The following is an 18120-nucleotide window of genomic DNA, read 5'->3' as shown; positions in this document are numbered from 1 at the left end:
CAATGACATTTTTTGTAGAAATAGAAAAAGGAGTCATGAAATTCATTTGGAAAAGCAAGAGGCCAAGAATAGCCAAAGCAATCCTTAGTGAGAAAAGTGAAGCAGGAGGCATCACAACACCAGACCTTAAATTATACTACAGAGTTATAATAACAAAAATGGCATGGTATTGGCACCAAAACAGACATGAAGACCAATGGAACAGAATAGAAGACACAGAGACAGGCATGCAAAATACAGTTACCTCATACTAGACACAGGTGCCAAAAACATGCATTGAAGAAAAGATAGCCTGTTCAATAAGTGGTACTGGGAAAACTGGAAATCCATCTGTAGAGAATGAAATTGAATCACGTTCTCTCATCTTGCAAAAACTCAAAGTGGATCCAGAATCCCTGCACCTATTAGAAGAAAATGTAGTCCCAACACTCCATCATGTCCACTAAGGTTCTACCTTTCTTAACAAGACTTCTAAAGTGCAAGAAGTAAAATCAGAAATCAACAATTGGGGATCTAAAAAGCTTCTTCACAGCAAAGGAAACAATCAAGAACCTGAAGGAAGAGCCTATAGAATGAAAGAAAATCTTTGCCACCTGCATCTCAAGTAGGGCGTTAATTTCCAGGATATATAAAGAACTCAAAAAACTTAACACCAAAAAAACTCAAATAACCCAATCAATAAAGGGGCAAAAGAATTAAACAGTTCTCAGATAAAGAAATATGAATGGTCAACAAATATATGAAAAATATGTTCAACATCTCTAACACTTAAAAAAAATGTAAATTACAACTACACTGAGATTTCATCTTATTCCGGTCAGAACGGCAGTTATCAAGAATTCAAGTAACAATAAATGCTGGTGAGGATGTACAGAATAAGGCACACTCATATATTGTTGGTGGAACTGCAACAACTCTGGAAAGCAGTATGAAGTTTCCTCAGAAAACTTGGAATGAAACCACCATTTGACACAGTTATCCCTCTCCTTGGTATCTATCCAAAGAATTATAAATCAGCACACTACAGTGATGCAACCACCTCAATGTTTATAGCAGCTCAATTCACAATAGCTAAGCCTTGGAGCCAACCTAGGTGCCCTTCAGCAGATGAAAGGATAAAGAAATTGTGGTATACATACACAATGGAGTATTACTCAGTCATAAAAAATAATAACTTTATGACATTTGTGAGTAAATGGATGGATCTGGAGATTATCATGCTAAGATAATTAAGCCAATCTTAAAAAACCAAAAAGTGAATATTTTCTCTGACATGTGAGGCTAACCCACAATAAGAGGATGGGAGGGAAAGAATAGAAATTGAGTGGATTATACAAAGGGGAATGAAGAGAAGGGAGGGGAATAGGAAAAGAAAAAGAGACTGGAATAAATCTGATATATCTTTCCTCTGTATATATATGAATATACCACAATGAATCTTACTATTATGTAAATACACAAGAATGGGGTCATAATTAGAATAAAATATATCCCATGCTTGTATCCTTATCTCAAAAAGGAACTCTACTTCATGTACTATTAAAAATTAACTAAAACCAAATATATCCACAAAACATAAATAAATAAATACATACATACATGCATACATAAAAGGCATATAAAGAACAAGGGAGGAAGTCAAATTATCCATGGGGAGATGATGTAATTATACACAAAATAAAATCTAAAAATTCTGTCAAAATGTATAAGAACTGATAAATTCAGTAAATTTTCAGGGTATCATCATACATACATCAGTAGCTTTTCTGTTCCCCAATAATGAATTACCTGATAGGGAAATCACTCTCTTTCATAGTAACTGCAAAATAAAAAGAAATCAGCAAAATACCTTGGAATAAATCTAAGGAAGTGAGAGAACTCTAAAGCAAATATAATAAAACACTGCTGAATGTCATTGAAGACAGCATGAAACATGAATAGAAATCTCAAGATCTTGGATTAGAAAAATTAATAGTGTTAAAATGTCCATATAACTGAAAACCATCAACAGACAATACACTCCCTATCAAAAAAAAAAAAAAGACTTTCTTCACAGAACTAGAAAACAAACTCCTAAAATTCACTAAGGAAGTACAAAAGGGCTGGAATAACCACAGCTATATTGAACATGAAGAATACTGCTGAAGATATTAACAATACCTGATTTTAAGATGTGTTATAGGGTTGTAGTAACCAGAACACCATGGTTTGGGCATAACGGGTATGTGGACCAATGAAACAGAATACAGATTCCAGAAATCAAACAGGCATCTGTGGCCAACGATTTCTCAACAAGGGACCAAAAACATACATTGGAAAAAGAATAACAGCAAAACCTGATGAGAAAGGGGATGTCCACATGCCGAAGATTGAATCTTGACCCCTACCTCTTCCCTGAACAATAAGCAACTCAAAATGGAACAAAGGCTTACGTGGAAGACCTGAAATCCTGAAGCTACTAGAAGAGAACCTAGGGGAAGCAACGAGACCTTGGTAAAGACAATGGTTTTCTGGACAAGATCCCCAAAGTAAAGGGAATAAAAGCAAACTTTTACAAATGAATTTACATCAGATTAGAAGGCTTCTCCCCTAAAAAGGAAGCAATCAACAGATTATGAAGAGACAATCTACATAATGGAGAAAATATTTGGTAGCTATTTATCTGACAAATTATTAATACACAGAATATGAAAAGAACTAAAAATACTACACATGTTTTTTTAAATAAACAATCCAATTAAATTATAGACAAATGATCTGCATAGAAGCTTCTCAAAAGTAGAAATAAATATATGAAAATATGCTCAAGATATAGACCAAATTAGCTAGCTAACTGGAGGCATTGTGGCGAAAAAGGAACTCTTATAAACTGTTGCTGAAACGTAAATCACTACAGGCATTAGGGAGAACAGAGTGGAAGTTCCTGGAAAATATAGAAATACAACTACTATATGACCCACATATCCCACTTTGAAGTATATACCCAAAAAATGAAACTCGGCATACCAAAGAGGTGCTTGCACACACGTGGCTATTGTGGCACTACACACAATAGCTAAAGTAGGGAATCAGACTAGGTGTCTAGGAACAGATGAGTGGACATGAGAGAGTCAGGAACCACTGTGGTCAGACAAGAGGCAGGACAATGAGATAAACCCTGTGTGCGATAAACTACTACCATTTGTAGTAGGTATGCTGCCTCTCTATGTTATGGTGTACTCTTTGGCCGCAAAGGACAGTGAAATCCTATCATTTGCAGCAAAAGGTATGGAGGTGGAGGGCATTACATTAAGTAAAATGGATAAGGGACAGAAAGACAACTACCGCACGTTCTGTCTCATGATTGGAAACAGAAATTGCCACCTGAAAGGAGAATGTGAATTATATGAATGAGAAGAATGTGGTGGGCCATGGAGGCCAATGGAGGTTAGATTTGATCAGTGCACAATCTGTGCATGTATAAAAATATCACTAGAACCCATTAATATGTAAACTTTATATGTGTTAAATAAAAACCCACAACCATATGATTTTAATTGAGGTTATTTATGACTTTTGAGGCATATGGACATTCTTCTCTGTTTTCCCTTCAGTAGGTTTGGTGGATGCTCCTCAATTGAAAGTCAAAATGCATTTTGAAACCTTGACATTTTCTCTGTCCTTGCACTGAGTTCAGGAGTGCTTGTGGAATGGTAGTTTGAACTCAGGCAACCTATATGCAGTCAAGGCAAGGCAGAGGGAAGTGTTTCTTGTTTTTGGCTTTCCACAGAACAGGAAGCATGTAAAGAAGCATTGCCCAGATGTTCCATCCAGTGGAACCGGCGCGGAGAAAGTAGACACCACCAATCTTTAGTTGACCAGATTTATTGCGTCCTCCCTGTTTTTCTGCCTCCTTTGTTCTGCCACTATCTCCCTTCTTCTTCCCTCTCCCTCTCTCCTCCCCCAGGCTCCTAGCTTATCAGCCAATTATAGCAAAGCTTTCTCTCACGCAGGAGAGCATGCAGAGGAATGTCTGCATAGCACTATATGAATCACGAGCTGTCCATGCGCGGCATGATATTAGATAGCCAATCCTTGAGCTTGGCGTCAACACGTCATAAGTCTCCAAGGAACTAGTAGGCAAGCAACCTTTTTGGGTACTTCCTTATTTTGGTACCCAGTGCCCTTTGGCTCACTGCCAGGCACCATCTTGTCCAAGACGGCCCTCAACACCCAGATAGTGATTAAAATATCATTTGTTGTTGTTTGGGGAAATAATTTATTATTCAGCAAAAGTTTCAAATAGAAGCACTGTTTGCCTAGTTTTTTATGCTGAATTCATCAACAAAACATTGCTAAATCTATAGAAATGTTAATACCCAAAACCATTTACTTTCTGTTAGGATGGATGAGGGCTATTACTCTACTTGAAAATGTTTCAATATTGCATCAAAAGCATGGCAGTAACAAACACCCGCCCGTGGGCACTCGGTCCCTGCACTCTGCTCGGTCAATGCCTGTGTTTATACTTCTCGCCTTTTTAATTTTTTTTAATTGATAAATAAAAACCTGGATAGAATGAGTTTAAAAAAATAGCAGTAACAAACACCTTCAAACTGCTGAGGGAGATAACTTTTGGAGCAGAACAATGTAGGATTTTTAGATTTTATTTCTGAAGAAGGGGAAATAGTAGAGGAAAGGAACAAAAGGGGAGGGAGGGAGGGAGACAGGGAGTGAAAGGGGAGGTACTGAGGAGTTGAGTCAATCAGTTTATGCTATGCACACATATGAATGTAGCGCAATGAATCTCACCTTTATGTATAATTAAAATGAACCAATTGAAAAACCAAATAAATAGAAGGGAGACTAGCAGAGTACAGGAAAAAGATCAGGGGGAGGCAGAAGAGGAAGAGGAAGGGAGAAAAGGGGGAAATACTAAAAATCTAAATGGCATGAATTATGTTACGTGCACATTTGACTATGCCACAACAGACCCCGCTCTTATGTACACTTCAATAAAACGTAAGAAAAGACTCAGGAGGTAGCTTAGCGTAGAGGACTCACCAATCACACACCAGGTTCTAGGTTCAATCCCAAGCACTACGAATAATAAGAAGAATGTAATGATGATATTTTATTTCTGAAAAGCAATAAATAAATCAACAATGGTTAAGACTAAAGGAGTACATTAAGTTCATAATTGACAACATTTGTTCAACTACATGTGATAGATTTAAACAAAATTCACAGAGTAATTAGTGATGAGTATCACAATTCAAAGTTTTTAAACTTGTGATGCTAATGTTTTTCTCCAGCTCACACTTTTAGGGCTGTGTAATGATACAGAATACTGAGTTTCATTGTGGCATATTTGTACATGCATATAACATAATTAGATCAGTTTGAATCCCCAATACCTCCTTTCCCTTCCCTTCCTCTCTATACTGGGCCTTCTTCTACCCTAATAGTCTTCCTCTTTTTTTTTTTTTTCTCTCGTCAGATTCCCTTTTTTTCTCTCTAACTTCCAAACATGAAAAACAACATACAGACCTTGACTTTCTGAGTCTGGCTTTTTTCACATAGAGAAGATGTTCTACAGTTTCATCCATTTTCCAGTAAATGACATAATTTCATTCTTTTTTATGTCTGAGTAAAATTCCACTTTGAATACATACCTCATTATCTTGATGTGTGCATCTTTCTAGAGATAATCAGTTTGGTTCGATGATTTGGTTATTAAGAATTATGCAGCTGTAAACATGGGTATGCATGTATCACTCTAGCATGCTGACCTTTATTCTTTTATAATAACTATGTGAGGAGTAGTATAACTGTCCTATGGTGGTTCCATTCCAAGTCTTCTGTGGAATCTACATATTGATTTCCATTATGTCTCTACTAATTTGCTTTTCCAGCAACAGTTTATAATAGTTCCTTTTCCACTGCATCCTCCCCAGCATTTAATATTACTTGTATCCCTGCTGATTGCCACTCACTGCAGTGAGATGAAATCTCAATGCAATTTTGATTTGCACTTACTCCATGGTTAAAGATATGTGCCTTTTTTGAACACAGTCATTGGTCATCTGTTCTTCTTTTGAGAAGTTCATTTTATTTGCTAATTTATTAAATGGGTTCTTTGGGTTTTTTAGTGTTGTGGAATTTTGTTGTTGTTTATACATTTTTTAAAATTAGTTTTTTATTTTTACAGACTGCATTTTGATTCATTGTACACAAATGGGGTACATCTTTTTGTTTCTATGGTTGTGCACTATGTAGATTCATACCATTCATGTAATCACACATGTACATAGGGTAATGATGTCTGTCTCATTACACCATTTTTCATACTCCCTCTCCCTCTCATTTCCCTCTATGTAATCTAAAGTTCCTCCATTCTTCTCTCACCCACTACCCCCATTATATATCATCATCCACTTATCAGGGAAAACATTCAACCTTTGGTTTTGGGGGATTGGCTTATTTCACTTAACATGATATTCTCCAATTTCATCCATTTTTCTGCAAATGTCATAATACTATTCTTCTTTATGGCTGAATAATATTCCATTGTGTATATATACCTTAGTTTCTTTATCCATTCATCTGTTAAAGGGCATCTTGATCCATTCATCTGTTGAAGGGCATCTAGGTTAGTTTCACAATCTAGCTATTGTGAATTGAGTGCTATAAACATTGATGTGGCTGTGTTACTGTAGTATGCTAATTTTAAGTCCTTTGGGTATAAACCAAGGAATGGGATAATTGGGTCCAAAGGTGGGTCCATTCCAAGTTTTCTGAGGAACCTCCACACTGCTTTCCATAGTGGCTGCACCAATTTGCAACTCCACCAGCATTGTAAAAGTGTGTCTATTTCCCCACATCCATGCCAACATCTATTATTGCTTGTGTTCTTGATAATAGACATTCTAATTGGAATAAGATAAAATCTTAGAGTTGTTTTAGTTTGCATTTCTCTAATTACTAGAGATGCTGAATACTTTTTCATATATATATATTAATCATCTGTATATCTTCTTCTGTAAATTGTCTGTCCAATTCCTTGGTCCATTTATTGATTGGGTTCTTAGTATTTTTGGTGTCAAGTTTTGTACCAATACTCCTCAAAGTACTCCAGGAAATAGAAAAGGAGGGAACCCTTCCAAACTCATTCTATGAAGCTTGTACCACTCTGATATCAAAACCACACAAAGACTCAAGGAAAGAAAACTTTAGACCAATATCCCTGATGAACATAGAAGTAAAAATTCTTAACAAAATTCTGGAAAATCACATACAAAAACATATTAAAAAGATAGTGCACCATGATCAAGTGGGTTTCTTCCCAGTGATGCAAGATTGGTTCAACATCCAGAAATCAATAGACTTAAAGTTAAGAATAAAGTTATTTATTGAAATATGATTATTTCAATAGGTGCATAAAAAGAATTTGATAAGATACAGCACCCCTTCATGCTCAAAACACTAGAAAAAATAGGAATAGTAGGAACATACCTCAACATTGTAAAGGTCATCTATGCTAAGCCCATGGCCAACATCATTCTAAATGGAGAAAATCTAAAAGCATTCCCCCTAAAAACTGGAACAATGCAAGGATGCCCTCTTCCACCACTTCTATTCAACATTGTCCTTGAAACACTAGCCAGAGCAATTAGACAGACCAAGGAAATTAAAGGGATACGAACAGGAAAAGAAGAACTCAAGCTGTCTTTATTTACCAATGACATGATTCTATATTTAGAGGATCCAAAAAAACTCCACTAGAAAACTTCTAGAACTAAGAAATGAAGTCAGCAAAGTAGCAGGATATAAAATCAATATGCATAAATCTAATGCATTTCTATTCATAAGTGATGAATTCTCTGAAAGAGAAATTAGGAAAACCACTCCATTCACCATAGCCTCAAAAAATAAAATAAAATACTTGGGAATCAATCTAACAAAGAGGTAAAAGACCTCTACAATGAAAACTACAGAACACTAAAGAAAGAAATTGAAGAAAACCTTGGAAGATGGAAAGATCTCCCATGTTCTTGGAAAGAAATACAGAAAGCAATTATGAACTTCATCTGGAAGAATAAGACGCCTTGAATAGCCAAAACAATCCCAAGCAGGAAAAGTAAAGCAAGAGGTATCACAATACCAGACCTTAAACTCTACTACAGAACAATAGTAACAAAAACGGCATGGTATTGGCACCAAAATAGACAGGCAGAACTGTGGTACAGAATAGAACACACAGAAACAAACCCACATAAATACAGTTACCGCATACTGGACAAAGGAGCCAACAACATACAATGGAGAAAAGATAGCCTGTTCAACAAATGGTTCTGGGAAAACTGGAAATCCATATGCAGTAAATAAAATTAAACCTCTATCTCAAAAAACTGAGATCTGCACAAAACTCAACTCGAAATGGACTTAGGAATTAAACTAGAAACCCTGCACCAAATAGAAGACAAAGTAGGCTTGAATCTTCATCACTTTGGCTTAGGATCAGACTTCCTTAACAAGACTCCCAAAGCACAAGAAATCAAAATAAGAATCAATAAATGGGATGGACTCAAACTAAAAATCTTTTTCTCAGCAAATTATACGATCAATAATGTGAAAAGAGAACCTACGGAGTGGGAGAAAATCTTTTCCACACACACTTCAGATAGAGCACTAATCTCCAAAATTTGTTCTTTATACATTTTAAGTATTCATCATCTGCCAGAAGAGTATTTAGCAAATATTTTCTCCCGTTATATAGGTTTTATCATCACACTGTTGTTTCCTTTGTTGTATAGAAGCTTCTTAGTTTGGTGCCAACCCATTCATTGATCATTAGTATTATTTTCTAAGTTTTAGTCCTTCTGAGGTATTCACTGCCTATGCCTATATGTTGGAATATTTTCTGTATGTTCTCTTCCAGCAGTTACAATGTTTCTGGTCTGATTGCTACATTGTTAATCCATTTTGAGTTGAGTTTTATGCTTGCTGAGAAATAGAAATCTACTTAAAATCTCTGTTATATGAACATCCAGTTTTCTTAGCACCATTGGTTATAGAGACTGGCATTTCTCAAATGTAAGTTTGGGGCTCTTTTGTCAATGAACAGAAGACTGTATGGTATGCAGGTTTGTCTCTTTGTCTCCTATTTGATTGGTCTATATGTCTAGTTTTACACTACTACTATGACTCTGTAGTATAATTTAAAGTTGGGTATTGTGATGCCTCCAGTCTCTTTTGGTTCAGAATTGCTTTCACTATTCTTGTTCTTTTGTTCTACCATATACATTTTAGAATTCATTTTGTTAGTTCTGGGAATAGTGACATCGATATTTTAATGGAAATTGCATTGAGTCTGTAGATCTCCTTTGGTACTATGGCCATAGTAACAATGTTAATTTTACCTATCCAGGAATATGGGAGTTTCCTCAATCTTCTAATGACTTTTTATTTCATTTTCAGTGTTCTGTAATTTCCCTTGTAGAGTCCTTTCATCTCTTTGGTTAGGTTTATTCTTAGGTATTTAATTTTCTTTTGAAGCTATTGTGAATGGAACCTTTTTGGTCAATTATTTCTCAGCAGATTTATTATTGCTGTATAGAAAAGCTATTCATTTTTGTATGTTGATTTTGTATCCTGAACTTTACTGAACTTGTTTGTCAGCTCTAGAAATCTCCTGGCAGAGTATTTAGGATCTTCTAAATGTAGGATCATAGCATCTGCAAACAGGAAAATTTAACTTCTTCTATTTCTATGTATATCCCTTTTAGTTCTTCTCTTGCCTAGTTGCCTAGCATCAAGGACTATGTTGAATAGAAGAGGTGATAGTAAATACATTCCAGGAAACAGTCACCTACTTTCTCCAACCCTACCACACTGTCAAATTTTTGTACAATCTCTCAGTAGTTGATTTAGCTATCAAGGGATTAATCCACTGATGAGATCAGAACCCTCATGACCCAAGCTCATCTCAAATCCCACCTCTAATTACTGGTGCACTAGGGACCAAAACTTCAACACATGGCATGTGGAGGGATATTCCAGTCTAAACAGTAAATGTCTCCCTGTCATCAAGTAGTGATTTTCAGGGAGGGAAAGGGAAAAACATCCTACAAAGGCAAATGACAGATGTCTGCAGAAGCCCTCCCTTATGACTACCCTACACTGTCACAGAGGAAAATGCCAAATACCAATCAATTTTCATCATTGGGGAAAACTGTGAGCAATGAGTGTTTTCACATTCAATTTGATCCTCATTTTTTTAGCCTATATTCATTACTTGAAAATTCATTTCAAAAACACCATAACCATTAACTAAACATGGTGTTTCAATAAAAATTGAACATATATACAACTGCAGGTGTGTATTATTCATTTGGTGGTTTTAGGAAATAAAATGACACTACATGTCAAGATCCCTGGGAGGAATGATCTAACAACTGGGTATGCAATGGAAGTGGAAATTGTGGTAAACAGAAGGAAAATGAAAAAGGAGCAAGTCCTTCAGGACCTGTTCCTACCATAACTAATCAGGCTAATTTTCTTGTCTCCCACATAGTTCATATTTGATTGGCACTTCTCATCTACCTCTTTCTATTAAATATACAAATAGTGCTACAATATGCCTAAGTAAGGAAGCACATGCTTTTTAAAAATATCTAGTCATCCTGTTCTTCAATATTTCTCTTCCTCCTCACATACTGTGGTATTTTCATCTATTATTCCATGCTACCTTCTGTTTTTGGTGTAATAAATTTATTGAAACCAAGAGTGAGCTATATTCATGTTGAACTGGGGGAAAATAATAAGAAATGAACTGTAGAATCACTTAGATTAACATTAAACTAAGAAAGTTTTTTCCCCAGGTCCCAAGAAATCTTTATTTCTGATGCATGGGGAAGCTTCGAGTGCAGAGTAAAAATGAAAGAAAGGATGGAAATGTTGAGACTTGATGAAACTCTCTCAAATTAAGGATTAATATTCAGATTCTCAATGTCATTGCAAAAATTGTAATTACTACAGCATGATGTCTGTTTTGAATCAGCAAAAACAATTTCCAATTTCTCTTCACAATCTTTCACACAATTGGATTCTGCACTCATTGGCATGAAATCTACAAAGAAAAAAAGCAGAAACAAGATGTTATTTTGATTAACAATAATACAAGTCTCAAATGCAAGTACGGGCAACCTAGAATGAATTAAATGAAAGAATATTTCTTCTATGTTAGTTATGGGCTCCCTGTCAGCAGTTTTGCCACATAGTCTGAAGATATATCTAGCAAAAACTTCCTTTTTCTGGAGTGTTTCCTGCAGGGAAAATATGCACTTCATGGAGAATGTCACGTTGTAGATGTTGAAGAACAAAGCAACTCCTCCTTCTCAGGCTGTCAGGTACAAAGGACTTACATAAAGGAAGCTGGGTTCCAGGCTCTGTGGTAAGTACCAAGGTAGAGCGTCAAGCTAGTTTAAGACCAGATGACAGGGAATGACAGGCAAATAAAATGTGTCATGACAAATATTATGTGATGGATAAGGTAGGAAGATTCTGGAAAAACAGAGGGAGTCATGTAAAAAAGGAGAATGGTCAAAAAAGGCTTCCAAGAGCAGGGGTCACTGAGTCGAGACAGAAGTTTGATCAGGATTACACAAGAGTAGCAGAGGCCAGCAGGCAGACTTGGGAAATGGCTAATTTAGAGAGCCAAGGATGTAGAACCTTTGAATCCTGAATAGCACAGAGGTTAAAGTTCAGAGGTATCAGGAAGAGGCGAGCAAAATGTTGGAGAACAGTCACACTTCACTCACTCTTCTCTGAATTTTATCATTCTACAAGAGAGAAGACACCATCATGTGGCTCAGAGCTTCACGCCCGGATCTGAATCAGCTTTCTTCATATGGATGCCATGTCCTAAAGGAACGTGGTTTGAGACCTGAAGGAGAAAAGAAATTTCCACAGCTCTCACTAGATTACAGAATACACTTACAAGAGTATGGGAAACTCCAGTATCTCCGGATCATACACGATTCGCCTTCTACAGCTTCGCATGCCCGCAACTCATGCTCACAGAAATTTTCTTTGAATTTACTGCATTGGTAACAAAGGAGAGCTATGGCTGCAAGAAGAAAAACTGTTCTCAGAGGGGAAGGAAAGAATCCATTGTCACATGCCAAAGAGAGCAAAGGTCATCTAACCTCCCTGAGAGCTTGGTTTCACCAAGGGTTTCCCTTAGGGATTTGCTCCAGGAAACATGTTTTAATACCACAGACGAAGCGGGAGCATATGGGGAGATAATCTAATCTAGCCAAACAGTAGACAAGACAGCAGCAGACTGTCAGGCAGGGAGAATGATCACTCTCCAGAGAACCATGCTACTCATGATTCATTTTCTCGCTTACCACAGTGATTACATACAGAAAATGGTGAGCACAGAGCACTTGCTGTTCTCAGAGCCTGGGCTGAAGTTCCAGGGCTGTGATCAGGATGAGTATTCCTCAGCTTTACTGGGAATCCGTGATTCCTCACTCCAAAGATAAACAAATATTTAGGTAGTTTTTAAAGTATAGAGGTTATGTCAAGACTTAGGTGGTGAACAGGATGAGGGAAAGACCCAGGAAAGTAAGACAAGGGAAGAAGTCAGATGGCCAGGGATGGAGCCTACCATGTTGAAAACAACCATATTCCTCAGAAGCCTGATTGGAACCCAAACAAGCTTGAAATAATTGGAGAAATCAGGCACAGCTTAAATATATGTCAGGGTTAAGCCCAGGCTTATATCTTAATCATGGTTAAATAACCAAACAAGGATTTACCAGTTCCTATGCAGAGCAGAAAGAGATTCAACTTAAGTAAGTTTTTCATTTTTTCTTGGCTGATTCTTGAAATTAGTTGTGTTAGAGTCCAGGGATCACTTCAGCTGGAAGATGGTGTGACACTAATTGCTAAGATTAGCTCCATAGTCATTTTATAATGCACTCTGAAGAGGACATAAGCCAGTGGGTAAGAAAGGCTGTAAGCAGATCCCAATCTAAGCCCTTCCCTCAATGGCAATACATCAAATCTATCATCCATGCCCTTTTTCTTTCCTCATTCCTCCCCAAGATTCCTTTCTCTATGTTACTCCAACTACAAATAACCCAAGGGTAATCTCACCATCAGAAGTTTTTGTTCACAGCACAGTAGATGCTTACCTCACTGGACCAGGCTACATGCAGTGTCTAGAAGGTAAATGTAAAATAACCTTCTTCTCAACCAGAAAGCTAAGTGATTTAAAAAAAAAAAATGAGAAATCACCTCAGAATCCAGTGCAAGCACCAGGCCCTCCATACAGACACAGGCAGAGCCACAATTATCTTGATCTAGTGGGGAAGAGCTGAGACTTGAAGATGGTCCATTTAAACAATGGTATGTAGTGTTCCACAGGACAGTTCATGGAACACTGAGTGGGTGTGGAGATTATATCAAGTATGCTACATGATGCCCTTGGAGCACACAGAATATATTGCTTCTAATGTATGCCCCTTGGCTACTTGAGTCCGGGTCATTCCATAATCAGATTTTTTTCCAACTTGTGATCATGGCTATTTGGAAAGAATTTCTTGTTTCTCCTCCCAGCCACTCTCAGATTCACTCTCAAACTCTTGAATCCATGTCTTTATCTCTGCCCTTCCTAATTCTATTAGAAGAATAAGGGACTGTGTTGACCCAGTCATAAGGTAAATTTCACATGTAAGATGCTGCTCTTTGTCTCTAAGATTGAGGACAGCCCTGGTTTCCTCATTCACCTTTGCTCCCTGGCTCTATCAAACCTTGCAGGGCTTTGTCTCATTCATCAACTGGTCTTTTTTGTGCTGATCACTCACTGAGAACTACGAGGTAGCCTAACTCATACTGCTTCACCGGACACCCTCAGAGGACTCCATGTACCAGATTAACGAGGCCTCTGGGCTCAGCTAACTTAGTGCTTGTACAATAGGCACCAAACCAGATATCTATGATGGTAGAAATGGGGACTAGATGGTAGAAATGGTCCCAACGTCATAACTACTTCTCACCAAATCTGAGTCTCTAATCCAACTACAACAGATCCTGACTCTCAAAAATGAATTAATCTGCTTGAGTGATCTATCAGTTTGTTACATGGAGTGTCCTGAGAGCATCTGGTGAAGTAGAATGAGTGAGGCTACCTAGTTCTTCTCAGATGGCTGATCAGCACAGATGAGATAGCAACTAATGAATAAGACAAAGCACTGCAAGGTTTGATAGAGCCAGGGAGCCAAGGCAATGAGGAAACCAGAGGCCATCCTCAATCTTAGAGACAAAGAGCAGGACCTTCGAGTGAAATCTCCTACTTCTCATTAAACTATAAAGCATTTACATGAAATTCCTAGGTGGGGGGTCCTTAATATAAACAAAAAAGTTATATGAATATACTTGAAAAATATCCTCATGCTTCAGTTAGGAAATGATGTGAAAGTGATCAAAGAAGCTTCTGGTTTTAAAATATATGTAACAGGATGAGAAAACATTAGTGATCATTCCCCTTTCTTTTTCAATGCTTATTTCCTTCCTCTGTTCATTCATAAAACATGGATTTATGATTCTGTGGGAAATGAAATACAAACACATACAAAAATTACTCATAAATTATCTCCCTTCCCTTCTCCCCCCATATTTCTCCTCCTGTATTTCTCAGTCTTTCTAAGCAGCCACTAGCAGAATCCCACATTAACTTCCTAGAACTGTGGAGTGAAGCTAATTATGAGAACAGCCAAGCAGAAGCCATAAGAACAGCTTCTGTCATGGACAATAGTGAGCCATGCCAAATTCCTGAAGGCATTCGGAGATTAGTCCCGCTAGTGTGTACTTGAAAAATGCAAGTGTGGTGGTTCCAACCACAACCACATTCAGCTTATGGATATGACCTGGGTAGAAGTTGATGAATTTTGGAGGAGAGTAGGATATCAGGAGTTTAACGGCGAAGCAGCCAAGGACAGTTACATCCCCCACAAAAATGTTTCATTGCTTAAGCAAATGAATTCATTCCCTGGAACCTAGTATGAAACTGTTGACTTATCAAGTGACTTTTTCTCCATCCCTGCCCATAAAGCTCACCAGTTGCAATTTTCTTTGAGCTGGCCATTTTCTTCAGTGGATATACATCAGGGAATAGGAGCTCTCCAGCTTTATGTCGGACTTACGGTTCACAAATATCGATATCATTACACTGTTGAAACTCAGTGGGCAAGAATTCCCTACTGCTCTGCACTGACTGATAAGACAGTTTTGCATCAGAGGGTGCAAAATCTAAAATTTAGTCACCTTCTACTTCAGGAAAACATGTAGGGTTTCAGTGGTCTGGAATAGGTTGAGATGTCTTTTCTAAAGTGAAGGATAAATTTGATGCGGACCCTTGTAATCAAGAAAGAGACATGACTCTTCAAAGACCTGGTACAGGACTGTAGTAGAAATTGAACATATGAACATGGGCCAAATTCCATGCTACTGGCAGTTGCCTTCTTTAACTGGGTGTAAGCTGATGCATCAAACCCCAAAGCTCAGTGCGTGCAGCAGCGCTGCATCACCAAATGGAAACAGTTAATAGCTGGCTCTGAAGACACAACTGAGTTACATGAAAAAGTGGACCATGCCCCTTACTCCTGATGCCCTACTTTCTCATCCCCAGTCTGAACTTATGAGCTCCTGAGGTGAGTTCCCTGTAAGCAGCTGAAAAAAGGTGAGAAGGGTTGGGCCTGGTTTCCAGGAGAAAACAAGCATCATTCAAAAGTGGATAGATGCAACACTGAAGCTCCTTGCTGGGATAACCCTATAAGAAATAGTGAGTGAAAACACCCCTGGTAGGCTGAGCTTCGAGCGATGCATCTGCTTGTACATTTTGTGTGAAAGGAAAAATGACTATTGTCAAGTACATAGTGATTCATATATTAATTCAATGTCTTTTTTTTTTTTCTTTATGGTTAGGTAGTTGAAAAGATTGAGAGGAGAGGATTGCAAGATGGAGACTTGCCTGAGCAACTTAGTGAGACCTTAAGCAGCTTATTGAGACCCAGTCTCAAAGAATAAAAAAGGTAGGGGATGTAGCTCAATGGTAACGTGCCCCTGGGTTCAATCCTCAGTTAAAATTTTTAAAAAGATACTACCACCAGTTGTTGGCTATTATTTCATTTTTTTAAAAGCAAGGAAATGAAAATGGATAAATGGGATCTCTTATGCACAGTTGGTGTGAATGCAAAATGGTACAGCCTCTTTAGAAAACAGTATGAAGTTTACACACAAAAAAATTGAAAATAGAGTGAACATATCATCCACAAATTCACTTCAGAGGTTCATTTAGGTTCATGTATAACACTTATGATCCTCCTCATTGTTAATTCATTGGCAAATGACTCCCAGATCACCCCAGAAGATGTAAAACCACATTGGCCACAAAAACAGAACGTTTCACATTTTCAGATAGTTTATTATATGCACAATGAGGGTGAAAAAAGACAAAAAGAAAGAAGCTTGTCAATCCCCGTCCACTACCTGTGCTCAAGGCACAGAGCTTGGTCTTAGCCCCAGAACCCCTCTGTAGGACACACGTATTCCTCCTGTCCTTGTGGCACATTTTAAAGCTAAGTCTATATGAGGGGGGAAAACCCTCTGTAGTGTACTCTCCTTGGATCAAGTTAAGAGCTATCACTAAAGAATTCCCTGATACGGACAGTGACCCAATAGGTTTACTATGGAATTCAATCCCTTAATTCAAATGTAAAAGCCAGGTCACTACAATCTTTATCCACCTGTATACATTTGTAGGTGAGAAAAAGGCTCTCACTACAGTTTAACACACAAATAGATGGTGATAATTAGTAAACAGCAAGGACCAGGAAGGGGCACAGGAAGTAATTCAAGTCTCTCATCAGACTATTTCTCATGTCTACTCTAAAGTTGCTAACTGCAGAAGGATGGAGACATGTGCCCAACAACCTTTTAAATTAGTCTTGGGTTATTTCAAAAGATAGTTTTAGAAATCTTTAAACAATATTCAGATATTGTTTTAGTCAGTTTTTTTCACCACTGTGACCATAAGACTGGCAAGAACAATTTTAGAGGAGGAAAAATTTATTTGGTGCTTACAGTTCTAGAGGCCTCAGTCTACAGATGGCCAGCTTCATTGCTCTGGGCCAGAGATGAGTCAGAACATCATGGCGGAAGGGCGTTGCAGAGGAAAGCAACTCAGGACATGGCACCAGGAAGCAGAGCAACTCCCACTCACCAAGAACAAAATATATATCCCAAAGACATGCCCCCAATGACCCATCTCCTCCAGCCACATCCTACTTCCCTACATTTACCAGCCAGTAAATCCCTAACAGGTGATTAACGCACTAATTAGATCAAAACTCTCATGACCCAATCATTTCACCTCTAAACTTTCAGGCATTTTCTCACACATGAGCTTTTGAGGGACACCTCACAATAAACCATACAGGTATGGAAGACAAAAATTCTCAAAGTACCCAATATGCCTCTTATTTAATACCCCTATTGAAAACAGATTAGAGGAAAGGCTTTTATAGTGACGTCAGTTAAACTGGATCACCATAACAACACATGACCTAGTCAAACTGTCCAATCAACTTCCTAAAACCATCCAAAGAAGGCCAAAATTCAGGTCACTTTAATTATTAATTTACAGTTCCAACAATTTACTGGCCAAACTGATTCTCTGCCTTTCAAGGGACTCCACAGTCCCACAAAAATCAGAAAGCATTTGCCACCAACTTGTAAAACCTCAGAACACATTTTCAAGGCTGCTCAAATTCTGTGTCTCCTGGTTTGCAATGTTAATAAGTTCCAAATAAATGTAATTCTTCTTCATTATCAACTAGGTTGATTTTAACTCAGTTGGCACCTGTCCCTTTTCACTACTTAGATGAACCTTGAGGACTTTATGCTAAGTGAAATAAGTCAACCAGTAAAGGAAAAATCTGTATGATTCCACAGACAAGCTCATAGAAACAGGAAGTAGTGGTGCTGAGCAGGGGCTTGGTAGGGCAGAATGAGGAGCTGTTGTTCAGTGGGTGAAGAGTTTCATTTTTCTCAGATGAAAAATTCTGGAGG

At 37.8% G+C, this 18120-nt stretch overlaps 1 protein-coding gene across 1 annotated transcript; it reads right to left on the bottom strand.

The window, feature by feature from the left end:
- Window positions 1–10918: 10918 nt before the first annotated feature.
- LOC124958243 (prostate and testis expressed protein 2-like) lies at window positions 10919–12920 on the bottom strand. The gene is made up of 3 exons (XM_047516089.1): window positions 12807–12920; window positions 11981–12109; window positions 10919–11110 (listed from the first exon to the last, which is right to left on the bottom strand). The coding sequence occupies exons 1-3, from the start codon at window positions 12853–12855 to the stop codon at window positions 10965–10967; spliced, it is 324 nt and encodes a 107-aa protein (XP_047372045.1). The 5' UTR covers window positions 12856–12920; the 3' UTR covers window positions 10919–10964.
- Between the last annotated feature and the right edge of the window lie 5200 nt (window positions 12921–18120).

Source organism: Sciurus carolinensis, chromosome 11, assembly GCF_902686445.1.
Source record: "Sciurus carolinensis chromosome 11, mSciCar1.2, whole genome shotgun sequence".
Classification (NCBI taxonomy): domain Eukaryota; kingdom Metazoa; phylum Chordata; class Mammalia; order Rodentia; family Sciuridae; genus Sciurus; species Sciurus carolinensis.
The sequence above is the reverse complement of the archived record's forward strand: the minus strand, read 5'-3'. Positions and strand labels throughout refer to the sequence as shown.

Excerpts from the sequence above, each read along its gene's own strand:
- LOC124958243 (XM_047516089.1), bottom strand. The coding sequence starts at position 12,855 with ATGAAAAACTTACTTAAGTTGAATCTCTTTCTGCTCTGCATAGGAACT. Across the intron at positions 12,110-12,806 it reads TCTGCTCTGCATAGGAACTG|CCATAGCTCTCCTTTGTTAC; the intron begins GTAAATCCTTGT and ends TTCTTCTTGCAG. Across the intron at positions 11,111-11,980 it reads CTGGAGTTTCCCATACTCTT|ATTTCATGCCAATGAGTGCA; the intron begins GTAAGTGTATTC and ends TTTTCTTTGTAG.